Consider the following 24,718-nt stretch of genomic DNA (forward strand, 5'->3'; position numbering starts at 1 on the left):
CATACTGATGATATTCCACCTAATGATGAAGAATGGAATCGACTTTAAGAGCATGCATTATTTGAGGATTACGTGAACATTGATGTAAACCTTGTCACTACAGAACCCATGACTATCGCTGAGATAGTTCAAAGTGCATCACGGGACCTGGACAAGGAAGAAACTGACGATGATGATACAGAAGAGCCTCAGCATTCCTCCGTGATGTTTAACTACGCAGTAAATGCGTTAGAAATATTTAAACAATTTGTGATGCGCCGCAATGTTTCTGACAAAATAATGACTGAGTTATCCCATTTTGAAGGTTCAGTGTACGCTATTGCTGAGTCAAAGAAAATACAAGCAAAAATTATGGACTTTTTTTCAAAATGACATTTTCTTCTGTCTAGAGGTTTACATTTTTCTTTATAACTTTGTTAAGTACGGTGCCTACTAAGCCTATATAACGTTTTGTAGAATGAACCTTTTTAATTACTGGATTTTTCATTTGTGTTTACCAATTAATTTGATAGTATGATGCTGTATTTCATATATACATTTTTCACACTGTTACATTTTTTTCTGTAGTCCATTGAAAAACATATAAACAAAAGTTTACTGTATTCACAAGGAGGCCAGTGAATGGAATAAACAGCGTGCTGAGCCTGATTGTATTTGTATGAGAACAAGCAAATCACAATAAGAAGTTAACAATAGTGGGGATGAAAGCCAAATGATAAACATTATACATTTCGTATAAACGAGAGACTGCTGGATCATGAATAGATAAAGAAACTAATTGCAAGCACTACAAAAAACACTACAGAAAATATTAATTTAATTTGAATATTATTAAGAATGAGAAATGCATGGAGACAATAAGACTACGCCAAGAATAAATAGTCAGAAAAATTTGAAACCAACAATAGCAGCAAACAGAGCTACAGTGTTGGCTTCAGTCACACAGCTTGAGGCTGTTGCCAATGGGCATCACTGTCGGGGTCCAGATGGGGGTTTGTCGGGGACGGCCAGCTCGTCCTATGCATCCCCCAATCGGACTACGACTGTGGTTGCCCGGGATACTGCCCACATTGAGGCTGATCCCTCACCTGTGGTAGAGTGGGAGGTCGTCTCAATGTGTGGCAGGGGGCGAAAGACATTCCGGAGGGCTGAACGGAAGGCCTTTCCAGTTTGTCTGACGAACCGGTTTCGGGCTCTGTCTCAGGCTGATACTGATCTTCGGCCTGACGTGGCTGCTTGTCCTGTTCCAGAGGCTGCCCCTTAGTCTGCAAGATCCGGGTGGTCGCAGAGGGTGGGCTTACTGGTAGTTGGGAGCTCCAATGTCAGGCGCGTAATGGGGCCCCTTAGGGAAATGGCAGCAAGAGGGGGGAAGAAAACCAATGTGCACTCTGTGTGCATACCGGGGGGAGTCATTCCAGATGTGGAAAGGGTCCTTCCGGATGCCATGAAGGGTACAGGGTGCACCCATCTGCAGGTGGTCGCTCATGTCGGCACCAATGATGTGTGTCGCTATGGATCGGAGGAAATCCTCTCTGGCTTCCGGCGGCTATCTGATTTGGTGAAGACTGCCTGTCTCGCTAGTGGGATAAAAGCAGAGCTCACCATCTGCAGCATCGTCGACAGGACTGACTGCGGACCTTTGGTACAGAGCCGAGTGGAGGGTCTGAATCAGAGGCTGAGACGGTTCTGCGACCATGTGGGCTGCAGATTCCTCGACTTGCGCCATAGGGTGGTGGGGTTTCGGGTTCTGCTGGATAGGTCAGGAGTCCACTACACGCAACAAGTGGCTACACGGGTAGCAGGGGTTGTGTGGCGTGGGCTGGGCGGTGTTTTAGGTTAGATGGCTTTGGGCAAGTACAGAAAGGGCAACAGCCTCAACGGGTGCGGGGCAAAGTCAGGACATGCGGGGACCAAGCAGCAATCGGTATTGTAATTGTCAACTGTCGAAGCTGCGTTGGTAAAGTACCGGAACTTCAAGCGCTGATAGAAAGCACCGAAGCAGAAATCATTATAGGTACAGAAAGCTGGCTAAAGCCAGAGATAAATTCTGCCAAAATTTTTACAAAGGTACAGACGGTGTTTAGAAAGGATAGATTGCATGCAACCGGTGGTGGAGTGTTTGTCGCTGTTAGTAGTAGTTTATCCTGTAGTGAAGTAGAAGTGGATAGTTCCTGTGAATTATTATGGGTGGAGGTTACACTCAACAACCGAGCTAGGTTAATAATTGGCTCCTTTTACCGACCTCACGACTCAGCAGCATTAGTGGCAGAACAACTGAGAGAAAATTTGGAATACATTTCACATAAATTTTCTCAGCATGTTATAGTCTTAGGTGGAGATTTCAATTTACCAGATATAGACTGGAACACTCAGATGTTTAGGACGGGTGGTAGGGACAGAGCATCGAGTGACATTATACTGAGTGCACTATCCGAAAATTACCTCGAGCAATTAAACAGAGAACCGACTCGTGGAGATAACATCTTGGACCTACTGATAACAAACAGACCCGAACTTTTCGACTCTGTATGTGCAGAACAGGGAATCAGTGATCATAAGGCCGTTGCAGCATCCCTGAATATGGAAGTTAATAAGAATATAAAAAAAGGGAGGAAGGTTTATCTGTTTAGCAAGAGTAATAGAAGGCAGATTTCAGACTACCTAACAGATCAAAACGAAAATATCTGTTCTGACACTGACAATGTTGAGTGTTTATGGAAAAAGTTCAAGGCAATCGTAAAATGCGTTTTAGACAGGTACGTGCTGAGTAAAACTGTGAGGGATGGGAAAAACCCACTGTGGTACAACAACAAAGTTAGGAAACTACTGTGAAAGCAAAGAGAGCTTCACTCCAAGTTTAAATGCAGCCAAAACCTCTCAGACAAACAGATGCTAAATGATGTCAAAGTTAGCGTAAGGAGGGCTATGCGTGAAGCGTTCAGTGAATTCGAAAGTAAAATTCTATGTACCGTCTTGACAGAAAATCCTAGGAAGTTCTGGTCTTACGTTAAATCAGTAAGTGGCTCGAAACAGCATATCCAGACACTCCGGGATGATGATGGCATTGAAACAGAGGATGACACGTGTAAAGCTGAAATACTAAACACCTTTTTCCAAAGCTGTTTCACAGAGGAAGACCGCACTGCAGTTCCTTCTCTAAATCCTCGCACAAATGGAAAAAATGGCTGACATCGAAATAAGTGTCCAAGGAATAGAAAAGCAACTGGAATCACTGAACAGAGGAAAGTCCACTGGACCTGTCGGGATACCAATTCGATTCTACACAGAGTACGCGAAAGAACTTGCCCCCCTTCTAACAGCCGTGTACCACAAGTCTCTATAGGAACGGAGGGTTCAAAATGATTGGAAAAGAGCACAGGTAGTCCCAGTCTTCAAGAAGGGCCATCGAGCAGATGCGCAAAACTATAGACCTATATCTCTGATGTCGATCTGTTGTAGAATTTTAGAACATGTTTTTTGCTCGAGTATCATGTCGTTTTTGGAAACCCAGAATCTACTATGTACGAATCAACATGGATTCCGGAAACAGCGATCGTGTGAGAGCCAACTCGCTTTATTTGTTCATGAGACCCAGAAAATATTAGATATAGGCTCCCAGGTAGATGCTATTTTTCTTGACTTCCGGAAGGCGTTCAATACAGTTCTGCACTGTCGCCTGATAAACAAAGTAAGAGCCTACAGAATATCAGACCAGCTGTGTGGCTGGACTGAAGAGTTTTTAGCAAACAGAACATAGCATGTTGTTATCAATGGAGAGACGTCTACAGACGTTAAAGTAACCTCTGGCGTGCCACAGGGGAGTGTTATGGGACCATTGCTTTTCACAATATATATAAATGACCTAGTAGATAGTGTCGGAAGTTCCATGCGGCTTTTCGCGGATGATGCTGTAGTATACAGAGAAGTTGCAGCATTAGAAAATTGTAGCGAAATGCAGGAAGATCTGCAGCGGATAGGCACTTGGTGCAGGGAGTGGCAATTGTCCCTTAACATAGACAAATGTAATGTATTGCGAATACATAGAAAGAAGGATCCTTTATTGTATGATTATATGATAGCAGAACAAACACTGGTAACAGTTACTTCTGTAAAATATCTGGGAGTATGCGTGCGGAACGATATGAAGTGGAATGATCATATAAAATTAATTGTTGGTAAGGCGGGTACCAGGTTGAGATTCATTGGGAGAGTGCTTAGAAAATGTAGTCCATCAACAAAGGAGGTGGCTTGCAAAACACTCGTTCGACCTATACTTGAGTATTGTTCATCAGTGTGGGATCCGTACCAGATCGGGTTGACGGAGGAGATAGAGAAGATCCAAAGAAGAGCGGTGCGTTTCATCACAGGGTTATTTGGTAACCGTGATAGCGTTACGGAGATGTTTAATAAACTCAAGTGGCAGACTCTGCAAGAGAGGCGCTCTGCATCGCGGTGTAGCTTGCTCGCCAGGTTTCAAGAGGGTGCGTTTCTGGATGAGGTATCGAATATATTGCTTCCCCCTACTTATACCTCCCGAGGAGATCATGAATGTAAAATTAGAGAGATTAGAGCGCGCATGGAGGCTTTCAGACAGTCGTTCTTCCCGCGAACCATACGCGACTGGAACAGGAAAGGGAGGTAATGACAGTGGCATGTAAAGTGCCCTCCGCCACACACTGTTGGGTGGCTTGCAGAGTATAAATGTAGATGTAGAACAAAAAGAGCTAACACAATTCACAGAAGAGAGGTAGATAATTCTCCACTAAAAAGTTTGTCTAGGTTACAACCAATTAGCAGATAGGCCTGACAGCATGAGCAATCGTAGCAGCTGAGCATCAAAAAATGAGGTGATTTATGTTTGCTGGAAAAGGGCTTGGTAATTTCCAAGAATGATTGCCTATCGAAGCCGCGCGTTCCAAACGATACATATCAAGCGTGCGATCATAAATTGATAATGCGGCTCTGGTGGCGGGTGTTATGATCAATTATTTGTGACCGTCATTTTTATCTGTTTTCTGTCATTCCCACAGTTGCTCTCAATTACATATCTCCGCGAATTATTTGTGAGTTGCAAAGGAAACCCAGATAATTTATGTCTGTAGTGAGTGGGATGTCTGGTGTTCTTGACATTTCTTTGGCAGATTCTCTCACATGGAAAAATCTAATTCCACACTTTCCCAGCATAGAAAATTGTTTGAGTTTTTGTCACAAATATGGAGTACTACTGGATGAGGAAATGAGGGACTGTGTAGACTGTGTTGATGCGAAGTGTGTAAAACTTTGTAAAAAGAGTTTCGATGTTGACATACTGTTACAATTTCATTGAAGAGAGTGTGGAAAACAAATGAATATCAGGAAGAATACATGGTTTGACTCTTCCAAATTATTCATACAACCAGTGTAATTCTTCTATCTTGCAGGATTCAAGACTACACCTTGCAAGCAACAGTATCGGAAATTGACTTATCTGTTAATACCGTGTGCGACTATCTCGGGTTTTGCAGAGAAGTGTGTTATGTGGTAGTGACCAACGACAGTGTACCAATTGGTGGACTGAGTAAAGTTGCGGAAGTGAATGAATCTCACATAGCAAGAAGGAAGAACCAGAGAAGACGACCTTCAGAGAGTGAAATCGATCATATTTGGGTATTTGGTGGAACTGAACGAGAGTCCCGGAAGTGTTTCGTTGACAGAATATTGTCCAGAGACAAGGTCACTTTAGTAAACTCATTACAGACGGGTTTCAGTCCTACAAGACACTCAAAGCAGAAGAATTCGACCACGAGTTTGTCAACCACTCTGTGGAATTCTTGTTTTCGGATGACCCCAGTGTGCACACACACACAGAATATCGAGTGGCTATGTAAATCTGTGAAGTCTTCCGTTAAAAGAGAAGGGCATCCATGACAAAGAGACAAACTATACTTGTTTCAGTACCTCTATTTCCACAACTTGCGTTTGAAAGGAAAAGTTAACACATGTGACACTCTACTCATATTTTTGTGTGATATTGGCAGAGTTTACCCAGGTTACAGCAAAAAGGGAATGCTTCCCATAGCGTGCACATCACATGGACTTCCACATGACGACAACACCAACGACGAGTAAGGTAAGTCATCTCCTTTGCAATTACTAGTATTTTTGTAACAATCTTCTTTTGTAACAATCAGTTTCATGTATAGGTTTTAAGCAGGTAGTATTTTTTATTACGGAAAGTGTATGTGAACATTTACTGAGTAGTGACTGCAGTTTTGTGATAATAGCAATAGTAGCCTTGTTAGCCCAATACTACAGTGAACACTGATAACTCACCATTAAGCACCCATTAAGTCAGATCCAATCCGTCCTACAGTGAGGCTGACACTACCCTGCACTGTCGATGCTGCTGCATTTTGTGGCTAAAGCAGGAATGGTGGAAGTACTACCAACATATTCAAAGCCTTCATGATGGGTGCCATATGTTCTACATTCCAGATTTTTCTTTTCTGTGTAGAAATACAACATATGCAATATGTCAGGAATGAAGGATTGTGCATGTTGGGGAGGTAGTAGGCAAGTGTAAATAGTAGATGAGTGTAGGTGTTGTCATGCAAGCTGTAAATGTAATAATCCTCCAGAGATGTGCTCTAGTATATATGTTGGTTGATGTCCACAGAGTACCTGAGTTTCATCCAGATTTCCTTTCCCCTTTTCCATTTATGCACCACAGTCCTTCTGTTTCTGTCTGTGATTCTTTTCTCTATTTAGGTATGTGAAAGCCATGATACAGTGCTGAAGGAATAAAAATAGACCAGTGCTTCAGTAGGTACTGCACATTTGGAACAGTGTCTTATGGTAAGAATTTTTGTGTTTTCATCATGTAACATCTGATTAGAAACAGTGCAGTATGGTGATGAATGCATGATGTGTTAATCCCATGACACCACTGCTCTGATGCACTTGGTGATGAAAATAATCTGCCTGAGGTAAATCTCAGATCCAGAGAAGGGAATTATGGGCAATAGATCAAGACAGTCATAACAGAAGAACTTGGCAAGTTTAAAGGAAAAAAATATGTTATGATGAGAAAGTGGTAGTTGTGTAATAGGAGCTGAAACAAGGTAGCACAGGTTGGAGCTGCAAGAGTGTCTATGGCTTGTTGTGAAATGGGGTCAAAATAAGGTACAATGGGTTGAATCTGGTAAAGTGTATGTAGCTAATCAAATTCATCAGTGATATCCCAGATCTTATGGACCACAGTACACTGACTCCCCCTCTGGGAAGAGCGGTAATGTGAGATTTGGATGATAGTTTTCCAAGTGTTATAATCAATACTGCAAAACTGTAGTATTTCTATCATGGACACTTCTTGTAAATAGTTTTTATGTCTTTCTGGCTGAATTCATGTCCTTTTACTTTAAGTAACAAATTTTACCAGTGGTGGGCATTTATCATGTGCTAACATGCTACAGCACACTGCAAATATTGCACTAAAATTATGTCATTGCACTTCAAATGCGAGACAGAAATAGCACTAAAATTGTGCCACTTGTCTTCAAATATGAGCTGTAACTTGCACTAAAATTGCAATTTCTCTTCGAATGCATGCTAATAAGAAAATAAAATGGACGAAAATGTGTTTTGTAGTACTGTCTCCACAAGAACTAGAAACCAGTGTTGAGTGCTGAAATAACAGTTATCCATGCTATGATCAACATCATCCCTTCCAGCAATATGAGTGCTACATTGCTCACAGCACCAGAAAAGTAATTTTCTAAGTAATTTTCTTTGAAATTGTGTGTAGTGTACTGTACCCCACACACAATGCTAAACTATTCATTATAAAATTTAAACATAACAGTTCAGTTTCTATACATAAAAATAATATAGTCAATTTAGTCACAATTATTACCCTTTTAAGTCAAAAGACAATAATCTAGATGATGGTAAAACAAGTGAGCATACAAGGAAATTTAGTATGAAAGTTTTTCTGTACATGATCTGCTAAAGAGACCCATTTTTCAGTTAGTGTTTGGAGGAGAAAGTGAGATTTAAAGAGTTATGTAGATGTATTTCAAGTGTAAACCCAACAACAGAGGGGCATCGGCCGAGGCTCACTGATCTGGCTTAAGTAACTCTAAAAATTTCAAAATACTTGCAAAATATTTTGATCAGCTTCTTCATTGTCCAGAACCAGTCCAAAACCTCAAATATTAAAACACCCATGAAAACCTAGAAGCAGATTGACCCCCAACTACCAAATGAACTGATAAAAGTTATTAAAAGCTTATAAAGTTGGAAAGGAAGACTATTACAGCAGAACTTTTGAAAGGGTCTCTACTAAAAATGAAAACTGAGTTAAAATTAATCTTTGAGAAAATCTGAAAAAAAAAAAAACCCTCTCTCTGGTGAGTGGAAGATGGCCCTGCTACATCCATTCCACAAGAAAGACAATAAACAAGATGTTAAGGAAAACAGAGGAATTTATTTGCAACCAGTTGCATAAACATATTTTCCAAGATTGAACTAAACAGAGTAAAAACAACACTGGAGACTGATTTAGGTAAATATCAAGATGGTTTTAGGTAGGGCAGTTGATGTTCTGAACAAATATTTAATTTCAAGTCAATTATTTTACACAAATTACTGATGGCATGAAGCATATTGCACAAGTATAGAGTATGGAGGATTTTTAAAGCACTGCTGTAATGACTCCACTGTGGACAAGTGGGCCCACTAAGAAAGGCAATAAAATAGATTGGTAAGTAGACCCGGATTCGATCCCTACCAATACTAACTTACTTTTCTTCTCATTCTTCTCAACATTAAACTATTAATTATTAAATTTAAATATATTTAAACAGTTCAATTTATATACATAAAATTAATGTAGTCAATTTAGTTATGATTACTACTAGGGTAAATCAAAAGACTATAGGCCACTACATTGTAGCACATTGGTATAATTTTGCACAACCTGTCAATGGATTTTATGATGTCATGATAAGATGTAATCAGTTAATAAGATGATATATAATTCGGGGAATAAGACAAATACATTGATGGTTAGAGATTGTTGATGAAGGTGAATACAGTTTTAAAGTTTATGTGTACAGCTACTGTAATTTCATATAGAAGAGACGGGAGTATTATAGTGCAGAAATTTCACAATTGTAAAAAAACCTCCCACAATCCCAAACCATATCCCTGCAAGTTGGTGCTAACACTACTGCAAAATGGATGAGTGGATTAAACAGACTGACAATGTTTTATAAATTAACTTTATCTTGAGACTCTATGGGGCAATATAGGTAAGTGCTGTACCAAGCAGTAAGTGGATCATTTAAAAAGTGGAAACAAGCACGAACTTTGTGACAATGTCGTTGATGAACAATAGTCTGAACAGACCAAACAGGGTCAATGTGACAATGTCATTGCTGAACATAAGACTGAACAGTGCAAATAGGGTGAATGCAAATACATGATGCAACTACCATGTGAACATGCTTTTTAGCAGTGGCAAGGACATACACTGATAATGAAAAATACTGTTGTAGTACATTGTGGGAACTAAACAGTCATCATCCAGACAATTATAAGCTTGGCAGCAGCATGGAATTTGGGTCTGAGTTCTTCAAAGAGGTAATGAATGTAGTGACAATGGCTGCTACAGCTGCCCTGAGCATGTGAATTTCAATAACCAGATGTCACAGCAATTAGTCATCATGGCCAGTATCAGTACACTAGTATGACCACTTGGCCAGCAACCAGCAGCATTACAAAAATCGAGAATGCATCTGTTGTGTTTCATCATGGGAGGTATATGGAGCCTAGGGCATCTGAATGTCAATACAATTGATCCTTATACGTAAGAGGCAACAAATCAGCAATCACTGTGGGTCATGCTTCTCCTGTGTGGCCTGGAGAAGTGCCATTATTGTCCCACTGATGCAGTCATCATCGTCATCTATCAGCCCATGAGATCACCCACAGTACAGACCAGCATCAGCTCCAGTGGGGCGAGGATCAAACTAAGACCCTTCTAGTCACTGGACTGCTGGACATCTACTGTCGTCATGTGCAGCCAGCCAAATATCAAGGACCAGAATTTGCTTCCTAGATGACACTGTCCTAACTGCAAGCTGCTGCTATTTGGCTGACAACCTCATGTGATCACCACTAGGCTGTAGAGACAGGGCTATGTGGCCAGCATCGACTCAGTGTCAGCTGTGCTGAGTACCTGCTGTGCAAGCACACTCCAATCTCAGCCACGCTGCACTGTTTACGAGCTGTGGTCAGGATCATGACAGTACTCTGCAGCTGTGGGCCATGGGTTTGATGCCCATCTTACAACTGCTGACACGGCGATTGGATCTCTGATATTGTTGAACCTAAGGAATAAATCAACTAGTTCTAACAAGAGTATGTGTGGATTTGGACCTGTTCTCATTAGAGAACCCACACACCTAGGCTGAGGGGGTCAAACTAGCCATCCTGACAAGTCTACGCCTGACCACCTCAACCTGAAATGGGGTCGACACTGCCCTGCACTGTAATTGTCATTGCAGTACGAGACGCTTCTATAATTGAGCCAAGAAATTTGAGGGTGGAAACTAGATAATGGGCTACTTTTTAAAAAATATCCTCAAGCTATAAGTGGTGACTAACTGAATCCCAGAAAGCTGTATAGAAGTTCTAACACGATAAGTTTATAGCGGCTATGAGCATTTTTGAGCTAGAAGTGCACTATACGTGTGAAGTATTACCTCTATGACAAAATATTCAGAACAGTACAAAGATATTACTTTAGGTACTATTATTTCTAATTATATTAATTTTAATTTCTACAGGGAGTCACATTCAGAGACCATAGGTGCCTTCTACATCAACAGAAATTCACCTGAGTGGAAGAAGTGGCTCATTAAAAGATCCTTTGGGTTTCTTTAATTTGTACTTTATTAGTAGACAAGTTTCTTTATGGCTGCTGGCAAGTTATTGAAATTCTGTATTTCTAACTAGTGGATATGTTTCTGGACCAAAGTAAATGACTTTATATCTTTATATAGGTTATTCTTATTCTAGTATTGATTCCATAAACTGGGTTGGTTGCCTGGAAAAGAGACACTTTATTTATGACAAATTTCATTAAGGAACAAATATCCTGGCCAGCAGTAATAAGTATTCTTAGCTCCTTGAACAGGCCTCTGCAGGACATTATTAAAAATAATTTATAGCACATGCTTTTGGATTTGGAAAAAATTAGACTGGCTTGTTGTTACCCAAACAATGACATTATGAAATGAGAGTAGCAAAATATATGAGGTTCTTTATTACCTATATCAGACATCATCTACATTCAAGATAAAGGTTTATTTAGAAAACAGAAAAAAAATACCACTGCCAACTGTGAATTAAACCTTGGATATTTGGATTTTTACTTTAACAGTCACTTAGTCTGTTTCTTATTAACTACTCACCTTAAATTTTTGGATAAATAGAGATGTTAATCCCACTAATAGTAGTACAATAAAAAATAACTTCTGATGACTACAACTTGTAAAATAATGAAAGCACTTCTACAGAGGGCTTTTTACCTTGTCAAGTACTACTGTTCTTAGGATATTCCTCATTATCAGGTTGAACGCAGTTCTGGCAGACTTGCAGAAATTCTTTCCATGTATAGCACACATAATGTATGCATTTTTATTTATAAATTTTATAAATTTTTCAAGGCACCAGAAAAAGCAACGCAGACAGCACATAACTGCTTTTATAAAGATATTGTCATATTTTTGTAATTTTGCATTGATATACTCCAACACAAGTCTGATAAACTTGCATATAGCTAATATGAGTGAACCAAAAGCCACTGTCCCAAGATGATAGCTGGAAAAATAATAAGTTGCAAATTTATAAAAACTTTCACATGCAAATATTAAAAGTTAACTTTAAGTTTGTTATGATAATGTCAAGCTCCTTAAAAGAAAAGCATCATCATGTACAATGAGAGTCAAATAGAAGTGAAATATGTCTCATTATTTAAATAAGAAGTACACAAGAATGAAATACAGGGTATAAAACATAAAGACAAATAATTGGAATGGTGAATCCACTATACCCTACCATTAAAAGCAAAGCAATGTAAATCTGAAATAAATTCATCAAAAATAGACAATATACACACTCACGCAAATGCAACTCACATGTGGTCATGTGTATGCGAGTTGCATTTGCATGAGTGTGTATGTTGTCTTTTTTTTAGAAAGGCCTTGTTGGCTGAAAGCCCACATTCTGACAGTCTTTTTGTTGTGCCTATCAGCGACTCAGCATCTCTCCTATATTGTGAGTAGCAACTATTTTTTTCATAAAATTGATGGATATATACAGAAGTTAGCTGTTGACAGAAATCCACAGCAGAAAATGAATTGAAATGTGAAGTGGCATACTGCAGGTGAATTTCTTTTATGGAACACAGGCGGTGAATTGTATCATCCGTTCTCTGTTGCATTGTATGGTTATCTTGCCATGATCTCTCTGCTAAAATGTAAATGTTGTGGGACTAGGGCCTCCCATCGGGTAGACTGTTCGCGGGGTGCAGTATTTCGATTTGACGCCACTTCGGCGACTTGCACGATGGGGATGAAATGATGATGATTAGGACAACTCAACACCCAGTCCCTGAGTGGAGAAAATCTCTGACCCAGCTGGGAATCGAACCTGGTCCCTTACAATTGACATTCTGTCATGCTGACCGGGGGCAGACATCTCTCTGCTGATATGTAGCAGGTTAGATTAGACACACTGTTCATTCTGCAGACCCATAGTGAGAAGAAACTTAAAGGTGAGAAGATCGTTTGCAGCATATAATTTTCAAATCATTCGATTTGATGTACAGGAGACATGTCATGATTTAAAATAAGAAACATTTTTTAAGAGAAATGTGGTAGTTTACATCATTTTATATACATTCTGAGTTCCTGCTACACAAATGCATAGTACAGCATCTAGTACGCAAAAATAAAATGTATAATTTACCTTGTTCAAACTGTGAAACTGTCCTCAATGAATTCTTCAGTAGAATAACAACACTTTCCCACCAGGAGAATAAAGAGCAATATTTTCAGTGAACCAAGCTCCACATTAAATATGTTACTATCTTTTATTTTATTGTAACTCTTAAACCCCAAATACCCTGGTGTCTGGGCTTAGAATTTTAAGAGATTAGTCAGGAGTTTAAAATTCTCTCCGTGGCAAGTGCTGTAGTTATGGTTGAGGGAGTAGATGGTATTTTCAAATCTTTTAACAGTTATCAGCAGTTGTTTGGCAACTCACATGTTCCTAATTATTTTCTTTTGTAATACTAGGAGTCTTGTGACAGTTGTTGAATTTTCCCAGAAGATTATGCCATGACAAATAATTGGCTCAAAGTAGCAGTGATAGACTACCTTTCTTATGTCTATATTTTTCTGGCACCTGCCAAAATACACATTGCAAATACTATGCTGTCAGTAATCAATGCATACTCTCCAATTAAGATTTTTATCAAGATTTAGGCCTATGAACCTTACATGATTTGCTTCGATGATATCTGATCATTACAAGTTACCTTTATTGTAATCTGTTTTAATGATTTCATTTCAAATTGCATTTTGTTAGTTGCATTTCGTTTTAGTCCATTTGGCTGGAACTAAGATTCAAGTTTCTTTAGAGTATTTTTACACTTTCTGGGATTCTTTTCAATTAGAACTGAATTATTTTCAGCAAATAAAACTGAATGAACATTAATAACAAGTGGTAGCTCATTTATGTAGAAAAGGAAGAGGTGGGAACTGTTTTCCAGTTTGAGGAGTAATTTCTTGAATTTGAAGTTACAATTACTCTTTGTTTCCTGTCTGTTAAATAAGAGTTGAAACACTGTAAAGCAGTGTCCCTGATTCCATACAGCCGTAATTTGTGGACTTTTGTCAGGTCACAGAATATTCCTGTGACTTTTTACCCTTATCTAATGTGGAGCATATTTGTTTAGTAAACTCATTGATGGCATTTACAGTGCTTTTTCCCCTTTGGAATCAAAACTGGTTTTTAAAAATTATGTCATCTGTAATTAGAAATGTTTGAACTTGTTTTGCTGTAGTCTTTCCAAACATTTAAGAGGAGACCGGTAGAAGAGAGGGGATGGTAGTTCCCCATAGCTTCTGTTAATCCCTTTTAGAATACTGCTTTTATCTTTGCATATTTAAATAGGTTTGGAAAACATCACTGCTCAAAGGATTGGGTTATAACAACTGACAGTAGTTGTCAAATGATACTATACACACTCTTGATTACAGAAGTTGGTATTTCATCTTGCTCAGGTGATGTTTTCTTTTTGAAAGACAATATTTCATTTTTGACATCCCTTTGGGTGATTTTTCCAAGCCCTTTCAAAGCTGTATTCTGTTTTTTCCCCAAGCTTATGAAATTTATTGTATCTTGATAGGCTTCCATAAATACATCTGATCTTGCTACATATAAGAAGAATGAATTGAAGCAATTTGACACCTGAACAGGGATTATTATACTACAATTTTGAAATTTAATTTTCAGAATCTCTTGACTTTTAATTTTGGCTCCTAATTCTGACTGAACATCTGACCACACTGCTTTTGTCTTATTTCTATGTTTGAGGATAAATATATTATTTGACACTCTTTAAGCTGTTGCTACAATTTGCCTGGATACAGCTTTATATCATTTCGACATACATAACAAAATGAGGATTTCTGATTGATTTTAATTCATTATGTAGCTCTCTATATCTGGCACTGAAATTTTTATTCCAGGTGTAATCCACTTAACTTCACTATTTACTTTCTTTTGACAAGATCTATGGGGAAAAGATTCATTAAATGCCTTTACAAAAATTAAGAATTTGCCATAGTTCACAGAGCTCTATCAGCCAACTCACAATACTTAGTTTATTGCATAATAAATCCATATTCTTTTGCTGGAATTCCTTTTGTATACACTGCATTTCTTTATGTCTCACACAATTTACCTTGTCTCAAAAATGGAGCTTCATGTTAGTTGCCAATAGCTTCCAGTGGCTTCTGTTTCAGAATGCTTTTAACTTGTAGCTGGTTTTTGATATATCTTCTTAACTTGATTTCACTTACTCATTATTGATGTGTACCAGAGTAATAATGTAACAAAGACTATTAAATATAGTATTTGTAATATTTTCTTGACTGAAAAACTTTTACATTTAGGTAGAATATTTGTTTCTAGGTATATGACCATTTTGTACCTTGGGACAGTTTTTAACATTTGGAAAAGCCTTACTTTTCTGGAGTAATTTTTGTAATTTCAGAAAAAGACTGCAGCATACATAAAGTGAATGCTATTATTTCAACATGCAATAAGAAAATATGTCAAACTTCTGTTAAAGACTAGAGGTGACAGAGGTGGAAGTTTGAAAAGTGTACCAAAATACAACAATCTTCCCTACACATACTGAAATATGCAGGATAATTTTTATGCTACTGTAGCCAAACACTGCCAGTTTATAAGGCTTGCTCACGGTGCCAACATCAGGCATTACATAGCATTCTTGTCATGTGATATACTTAGTAACGTATGCATTTTTGTGTCAGGAGATAAATAAAGTTGTAAATGAAATACGAGCACGCAGCAGCCTTGTCTTAAAAGACAGTCCCACAGAGCATGACTGTACACCTCCTTTTTTTTTAGAGAAAACGACATTACAGATGAAGGAAAGTTAGAAACCACACTAAGTGGAAACTGCAGCAGTCTAATTCATTCAGATAATTGTGCAACCCCAGATCATGTAGCGAAAATAAATGAAGACAGAAGGTTCTGTGAAAGTAGAATACCATTATGTAGCAGTGACAGTTTCCTCCTCTTTCATATAAATGTACAATCTCTTACGTGTAAAATCAATGAATTACAATACTGGCTCAATAAAATCTACTGCAGTGTTCTATGCATCAATGAACACTGGATGAAAGACACTGAAATAGACTTGTGTGTTCCTCTTGGATATTCGTTAGTTAAAAGCTACTGCAGAAAAAGTTTTACACATGGTGGGGTCTCAATATATGTCAAAAGTAACCTTGAATTGCACTACTCAGTTATAGACCTTAGTAGAATATGCCTTGAAGCTACAATAGAAGTAGCTGGTGTGGTAATGCACAAACAGAAAACGTCTCAATCTATCAAATCCCAGGCTCTGATGAGATAGTATTTATAGAAAAAATTAATACTTGAATATTGCTGTTGTCAAAATATAAACAGCATAGAAATGTAACTGTAGGTGATATTAACATAGATATAAGGGCAAAGAGAAAAAATGTAATTCATATGATTAACACTCTGAAGTCATTAAACTATTACTGTCTCGATGAAAAACCCACTAGACTGAACACATGCATTGGTAACATAATTAGCAATGTACAAAGAGACTCCATACAATGTGATGTAATAGAATTAGGAATATCAGATCACGCAGGGCTATGGCTTCAAATAGAAAAGTCAGCCTTCAGTTCTACAGAGAGAGAAGTGACATATAGAATTCTAGGTGAATCCAATGTAAACAAAATGATAAACCAGTTAAAAGAAATGGATTGGACTCACGTAATGGATAACAAGAAAATAATTAATAAATGTTTTTCCATTTTCCTGACAGAGATCAAGCATATAGTAGGAATGACATGCCCCTTGGTAACCAAAAGGTACCAGAGTAATATTACTCATAAGCAACAAAATACTAACAAGTGGTACACCCCACAACTTAACAAACTCAGAATACTACTGATGATTATGAAAGACAAATATCATAACAGCGGTAGGGACAAGGAAAATTACACTAAAATGAGAATCCTTTACAGATTAGAAATAAAAAATGCTAAGTGCTGTACAAATGATGAATATATTTTAAATTCTAAAAATAAATGTAAAGCTGCCTGGACTGTCATTAAAAGGGAAATTAATAATACCAATAAAGAAAGGAGTATCCCTATTGACTCCAATATTCTCAATGAATATTTTGTAAATAGCGTCACCACCCCACCCATGAATTCTGCCTCTGATGCAGAAGCATTGCTCACTTGTGCAAAAAAGACAAGAAGTGAGAAGTTCACTTGGACCCGAATCACATTAAATGATATTCATAAGTCAATAAACAAATTAAGTAATTCCAAAACAGAAGACTATTATGGACTCAGTAATCTCATCATAAAATGTATAGCATAAGAAATTAAAATGCCACTTCTCTCACTATCAAACAGAGTACTTGATGAAGGAATATTCCCTGACTGTCTTAAGCTCACAGTTACATTACCTGTGTATGAAAAAGGTGAAAGATACCTCCCAAATAACTACAGGCCCATTTCAATAGTACCAATCATATCCAAGATGGTAGAAAATTGTGTGCATAAGCAGATATACAGGTATTTTGAAACCAACAAAATTTTAAATGAACAACAGTTTGACTTCAGGTCACACCTGTCAACTGTAAAAGCAGTAGAAGCTTTGGTGAGCAATATTTATGAAGGGTATGAAAAAAGGGTATCAATATCTGGAACACTTATTGACCTAAGTAAAGCATTTGACTTGGTGACACATGATATACTCATCAAAAAGTTAAAATACTATGGCATTGAAGATGATACACTCTATCTATTCAAATCTTATCCAAGCAATAGGTTACAACTTGTATATGCAAATAAGCAGAGGTCAGAAATACTCCCTATAGAAAGAGGAATATCCCAAGGCTCTGTTCTTGGACCTTTTCTGTTCATTGTCTATGTTAATGACTTCTCGAATTACATACCATGTAAGAACATACTATATGCTGACGATATGACATCAATAAGTACAGGAGAGAACTTACAGAGTGTACTGGACAAAAATAGAGAAATGATACAAATGGCTAATTACTGGTGTCAGGCTAACCAGCTGTGCATAAATAAAACAAAAACGGAAGCAATAATATTTAATCTCAAAGTAACTAAAAATGAAAACAAAACATTGAAATTACTTGGACTAATCATAGACCAAAAGCTCTCATGGGAAGGACACACCAATTATCTATGTAGTAAACTAGCACGAGTACTTTTCTTATTGTATAAATTAAGAAACAGTGTGAGCAAACAATTGCTACTCCACTCATACTATGCTTTTTTTCATTCTCAACTGCAATATGGAATATTGCTTTGGCATAACTCCCCAGGGGCTGAATGTATTTTCAGATGGCAGAAGAAAGCAATCAGGTGCATGGAAGGGTTAGCACCCAGAGAGTCCTGCAGAAATTATTTCAAATCTCTTGGCATAATGACAGTGCCAAGCATGTACATATATAACTGTTTAATATATGCCAGAGAAAATCTGAAAAAATTGAACATGAGATGTGATGTGCATGCACACAGTACAAGAAACAGTCACCTGCTGGACTTGCTTTCCACAAGACTTGCTGTAGTCCATAATAACTATAAGTACTTAAGCATCAAATTTTTCAATAAGTTACCATGCTCAGCTCGTACAGTACCACTAAATAAATATAAGAATACATTGCAAACCTGGCTAAAAAACAACGAATTCTATACAACTGAAAATTCTTAGAAACTAATCATCAAAATATATGTTTTACCTAAGTTATGAAGGAAATGTTTTAATATTAAAGAAGCTAGTTATTTTCTGTGATTCTTTTCTTATGTGTGTATTTAATTATTGTATAAAACATTGTTTTACATAATGCTGAAGAAAAGGTCTTTAGTTCCTTTTTTTCCCCTTTCTGTAACTATTTGAATATCATGCTGAAACTAAAACTCTCTGTAAACTATGATGAAGCCAATTGTATGAAAAATACTGAAAGGCTAATAAAAATATTCTATTCTATTCTATTCTATTCATCAGTTGGTCCTCCCAAAATTCATCAATGGAGTGGAAGATGTGGTTCAGTAGTGAATACTATTTGCCCATCATAAACTATAGTTTATTAGTAAAGAAACTTTTCATGGTTGCTGGAAAGTTACTAAAAACAATGGAAAACCTTTCTCAATAAAGGCGAGTGACTTTGAGTCTTTATGTAGATTGTTTTAATTCCTACTGATGATTTCATGAAGTGAATTGTTGGATAATAAAAGAAAGATATTACTTATAAAAACTTGCAATATACTCAGAAGCAGTAGTTAGTATATTCTGTTCTTTGAATAATCTTCTGCAAGACAGCCTTTCTTGTATGCTACAAATAATCTGTACTACAAGCTTCTGGACATGGAAAACTTGAACTTGTGTTCGTGAGTTCCCCCAAAATATGATTATGTTTGACATTGTGGAATAAAAGAAGCAAATATCTTTTTTTTATTATATATGACCCACACCTAATAACCTTCTCTCAGATTTGTTTAGGCTTTTCAACAGTTCTATGGTATGTTACAGCTAACTGAATTTATCATCAAATTGCAGTCCTGAGAATTTAACACCGTCATCCTCTTCCATCTGCATGTACTAATGTTTCATGCATATGTTGTGAGGAAGCATCTTTCAGATTCTGAATACGATACATGGAGTTTTTCTTTTCTTTTAATGACAGTAAATGTGTAAAATATCATTTATTGTTCTGAAGGAGGAAAGAAAACTAGTAATGTTTAACATGTGAAAAATCATGCAAGACTTTTCTTGTAGCTGTAGACCTTACCAGTTTCAGAAGAAGACCCTTATTCTGAAAGCTATTTTACATCTTTGTGTATGTTTCAATCTCTCTAGATTTTTCTCTAACCATATAATAAAGATTTGTAGTTCATTTATCACTTTCATTGATAAAAATAATGAATCAAGTAGCATGAATAGAATATAGAAAAATCTGTCATGAAACACTTTGGGCAGTTAGTATTTTGTTAGCCACTGACAGTTCATAATTGTATAGCTATGTTGGGCTAATCCTACCATATAAAGCAGTGTAGTGCATTTACACTAGCTGGTGAATAATATTGAATCATTTCCAGGTAAGTTAATGGGATTTTGATATGAGAAGTATGCACTGATGGAAGTTGAGCTTTAATAGAACATTGGGAGTTAAAGATGCTGAATGGAATTTTATAGCAGGTTGCCAACAGACATTGGGCATGAAATTGGAAATCCTCAAAAATTCAAAACTAAAGTAACAGAACACCTTATTAACCACTCCTACGGTAAATTATCACAATATTAATTTTAGGGTCGGGTATGTAAATTATGCTTAAACTACTTTTCAAATGAAACTGGTTTATAACTCTACCAGTGCATAAGTGGCTAATAGTGTTCTGTGAAATCAGCAAAGTTGTGTAAATACTTACTCAAAGTAGTAATAAAAGTGTCAGCTGAGCAATGTATTAGGAGGAGCAGTTTCCTCCCTCCTTTTCCTTCAAAGTATCTGCTTTTCACTTTAAATACACATTCAAAGTAATTCAGAAGCCATTCCCATGAATGTCAGTGTGATTAGATTAGTCCAAGTTACAGTCTGTGGTTAGTACACATTACAGAAGTTGCCTGTGTTGGTGCTTGTGTCTGTTGATGTATAACTTGACCCATTCCATGTTCTTGAAGGATTTATTCATGACAGTGTTTGAACATGGTGTATGAATGAATATAGGAACAGAAATTATATGACCATATTCACAATCTGCACCAATGGAATAAAACTGAACTCAGAGTGGCAAAACATATAAAAGGGACTCATACAAAGCTTGGTGCTGGATGCCCTCCTGTTCTCAACCAGTAGAAACTACTTTCTAAACACTAAAAGGAATGTTAATGAATTATATGTTTCCAGATGAATCAAGCATATTAATCCAGGGCTGAAAGTAACCAATGCTAAACATGTTTATGGTGTTAGCAGAACAGGTTTGCAATAAGCTCTCCTTAGTCAGTTTAAGCCATGAAACTTCACAACAGATTAGAACTGTATGGCAGACCGTTACTTGAAACTATACTGTTCTTTTCATGGTTTCATGAGCCACAATGTCATCAAATCTACACACGCATGAACTGGCAACCTTCCTTTATAGCTTTGATTCTGTCAATGCTGGTAACAAAAGCAGCAAGACTGAAACTGTACCCAGGAAAGAGTATGCTTGAAAACATGAGTAAGAAAAACTGTCCCCACATAATGCACTTGAATATAAATGGCCTAAGTGCTCACTTTCTAAACAAAACTCATAGAGTTGATGAATTACAAATTATTCTTTCCTAATGTAAAAATATCAAAGTTATTTGCCTAAATCAACAATGGCTTACATTTGATAATATCAGAATTCTTAATAAAACTGAAATTTAATAGCCAACTGTTTTTGTAGATGAGGAAAACCATGTGGAGGCTCTTGCGTACTTACTTATTCTAATATAAAATATGAAATAAGAAATTATCTTAATCATTTGAATGAAGAGTGTGTATTTGAAAGCTGCTGTATTGAGTTGAGGGACCCAAATGTCATAGTAGTTTCCATTTACAGAGAACCAGATAAAGCTACAATTGAAGCTTTCCTGATGAAGTTTCAGTGTCTGCTTGAAAATCTCAGTAAAGAAAAAAGGAAAAGATTGTAACAGCTTTTGACTTCAATATTAATATCACAGTTGAAAGCAATGATGTGTCCAAATTCACTGACTTAATAAATTAAAAAAAATGGCTTCAACGTAAACTTGATGCAACCCACAGTAGGAAGTGCACAGTCAGTGATCTGTATTGATAATATTGTAACAAATAATGTGTTTGAAGAAGTTTATAAGTTTTGCTTAGATTTGGGAATCTGTAATCACTCTACACTTTTTATTGAACTACCAAAAGTAAACCAAGAAATTCCATAAAACAAAAGCCATATGAAAAGCAACTTCAAAGAAAAAAATCACTATATTTTGTAATAAGTTAAGAGAGGTTGATTGGCCTTATGACAGCTGTAGTGTGATAGTAACTTTGACAAATTTTTAAGTAGCTTCTTCAAATGTTTAATGAAACTTTTCCACATAGAACTGCATGTAACAGAATAACTTGTAACCTTAAATGGACAATCCACAGTATAAAAATTTCTAGTGCCAGGAAGAGGCAACTCTACAATGAATTGAAATGTAATAAAAACAGACATTTTGCTGAGCATATTTATTTATTATATTATTTACTATATTTAAAAAAAGTTGTGAAGGTAGCATAACAAATGGCAAATAATAAATTCATTGTGCAATATAAAAGCAAGACAAAGGCAGTGTGGTCCACTGTCAAATCAGAGTTAGGTGTTAGAGTTACTAGTAATGAAATATCTAGGATTAAAGTAGATGATAGCTTCATCATAAATTCAGTTGAGATATCAAAATGTTTAAATGAATTCTTCATAAATGAGGCTGACTCAGATGTTGATGTAGAAGAATATCAGGATAAAGTAAATCCCTTTGGACCCCACCAAGAAACTCTTGTACTGCATTTATAAATAAAAGATCTGCTGGGTGTAATGGGATACCCCATAAAGTGATTAAAGTAGTGTGTGATGCAATAGCACCTCCCCTAACTAAAATAATCAACTAATCTTCTGAACAGGGATGCTTTCCTGATGTGTTGATGTATGCTGAAGTCAGATTTCTATTTAAGAAAGTGTCAAGGGAAGACATGGGAAACTATTGCCCTATTTCTGTTCCTCCAGTCCTGTAAAAACTGTTAGGGAAGGTAGCTACAAATCAGGTCAAAAACTTCATTGTAAAAAATATAAGGGGAGCAAAGTTGCACGTGTCTCCTGTAATCTTACAAAAGTATTTGACTTTCTGAACCATGCCTTACTTATCTAAGAATTAGACAAATATGGAATTAAGTGGTCACATCACACTTGCATAACAGAAAACAAAGGGTAACTATCACTTCAAACACAACGCATTATTATTCTAAACGGAGTACAATATCACAAGATGTGCCTCAAATGCTCCATTTTGGGGCCAATCCTGTTCCCACTGACTTACCCACGAATATAAATTTCCTATCAGTTCTGTTTGTGGACAATACTTCTGTTTTAGTTGATGATGATGATGCATAAAATTTTTTTAGCTCCATTATAAGCACACTGGATAACCAAGAAAACTGGCTCCAGTTAAATGGTTTGAAACTAAACACTGAACAAACATTTGCTTCAAAACCAAACATTCAAAATGTGTGGAACTTAAAATATAGTACAACATAATAACCAAGCTATGGAAGAAATTGACATAATCAAAGTCCTGGGACTAAATGTAGACAAGAACTTAAGCTGGACAATACACGTTGAATTCCTATCAAATAAACTAAGTGGTTTTGCATTTTCAGTGCAAATATTAGGAAATTCTACAGACATGAATATGCAAAAAATAGAATATCATAGTAATTTTGAATCTATCATTAGACATGGTATAATTTTCTGGGGAAGTTCAAATAGTGTTTGTTGAATATTGAAACTGAAGAAGAACATTATCAGATACATGTGAACTGCACAACAAACAGAATCTTGTTGCCCATTACTTTGGAAACTATGAATCCTATTTCTTCCCTCCATATACATTCACAAAATTATAGCCTTACTACACAACAGACAAAAATTATTTGAAGAGAATAATTTTAACCACACATATAACATGAGAAATAAAAAGAATTTTATGCTACCCATACATCAATTGAAATTATATTCATGGACTCCACAGTATATAGGTATGATAATACATAGTATGTCAATGTGCCAAAAACATATTTAATATGAAGCGAGAGATTCTAAAAACAAAGCTACGGCAGATTCCATGGAATGCCACTATTGGCATCAATCCACTTGCTACTAACATCTTTCTTAAAATAGCTCCATGCTATTCTTGAAAAATATTTACAACACTTTACCTTATGTAGGTTAAAATTAGCAGCTGTAAATGTTGCATCAATATTTTGAGAAAAAAACCAATGAACTGATTACTATATAATACACTTTCGATCAACGGCACATGCACTTGTCAATCATTAATTCCACTGACGAACTATTCCCGTGATTCTTACAATGAGTGTAATATAATTAAACTGACAGTTTTCTAAGTGCTGCAGTGTGGGCTGTATACATTGCACAATTCTGAAACATCATAGGTATATTCACTAATTTGCACACTCATGAACTTACTGCCACCAGGTGAGGACTATAAGTAGTCAGGATGTGGTATGCGTACAGGGAAAGGCGTTGAATGATCAAACACAAGATAACAGTGGTTTTGACATGTTTATTAGGATAAGGTCACACATTACAACATGAATTCAATATGGACTCCTTACTCAGCAACATACTGTATCTGTAACATGGCAAGGCTGACAGTTGCTTGCAGCATATCCACTGTAATCAGAGTGATATGATGTCATATGCTGTCCTTCAGATATTCCTACAACCAGAAATCACTTGAGTTTAGGTTGGGGGATCTGGAATGCCACACATATTGAAATTGCCTAGAGGTGATAAGGTCATTATCAGACATTTCTGGAAGCAAACTTTCACCTGGTAAGCAAAATGTGGTGTTACCACATCTTGCATGAAAATAATGGTGTGAACATAGTTGCAGTCTTGCAAAGCTGGAATCACATGTTGCACAAGGAGGTCCTTATACTGTCACTGCACAGCTAACAGGCCCACAAAGTGTCATATCCTCAAATAAAAATGGATTGAGAATGAAGGAGCTTGTGAAACCTTATCACACAGTCACATAAGCTGAGTCCAATGGATGTTCC

At 36.8% G+C, this 24,718-nt stretch overlaps 1 protein-coding gene across 2 annotated transcripts in view; it reads right to left on the reverse strand.

Moving 5' to 3' along the window:
• LOC126256298 (choline transporter-like protein 4) overlaps positions 1-24,718 on the reverse strand; it is a 260,157-nt gene that overhangs the window by 33,666 nt on the left and 201,773 nt on the right. For both annotated transcript variants that reach the window (XM_049955468.1, XM_049955469.1), the window contains exon 10: positions 11,574-11,865. In XM_049955468.1, coding sequence (XP_049811425.1) covers positions 11,574-11,865 — 292 coding nt within the window. The remainder of the gene's footprint in view (positions 1-11,573; positions 11,866-24,718) is intronic.

This window comes from Schistocerca nitens, chromosome 1, assembly GCF_023898315.1.
Source record: "Schistocerca nitens isolate TAMUIC-IGC-003100 chromosome 1, iqSchNite1.1, whole genome shotgun sequence".
In the NCBI taxonomy this organism is placed as follows: domain Eukaryota; kingdom Metazoa; phylum Arthropoda; class Insecta; order Orthoptera; family Acrididae; genus Schistocerca; species Schistocerca nitens.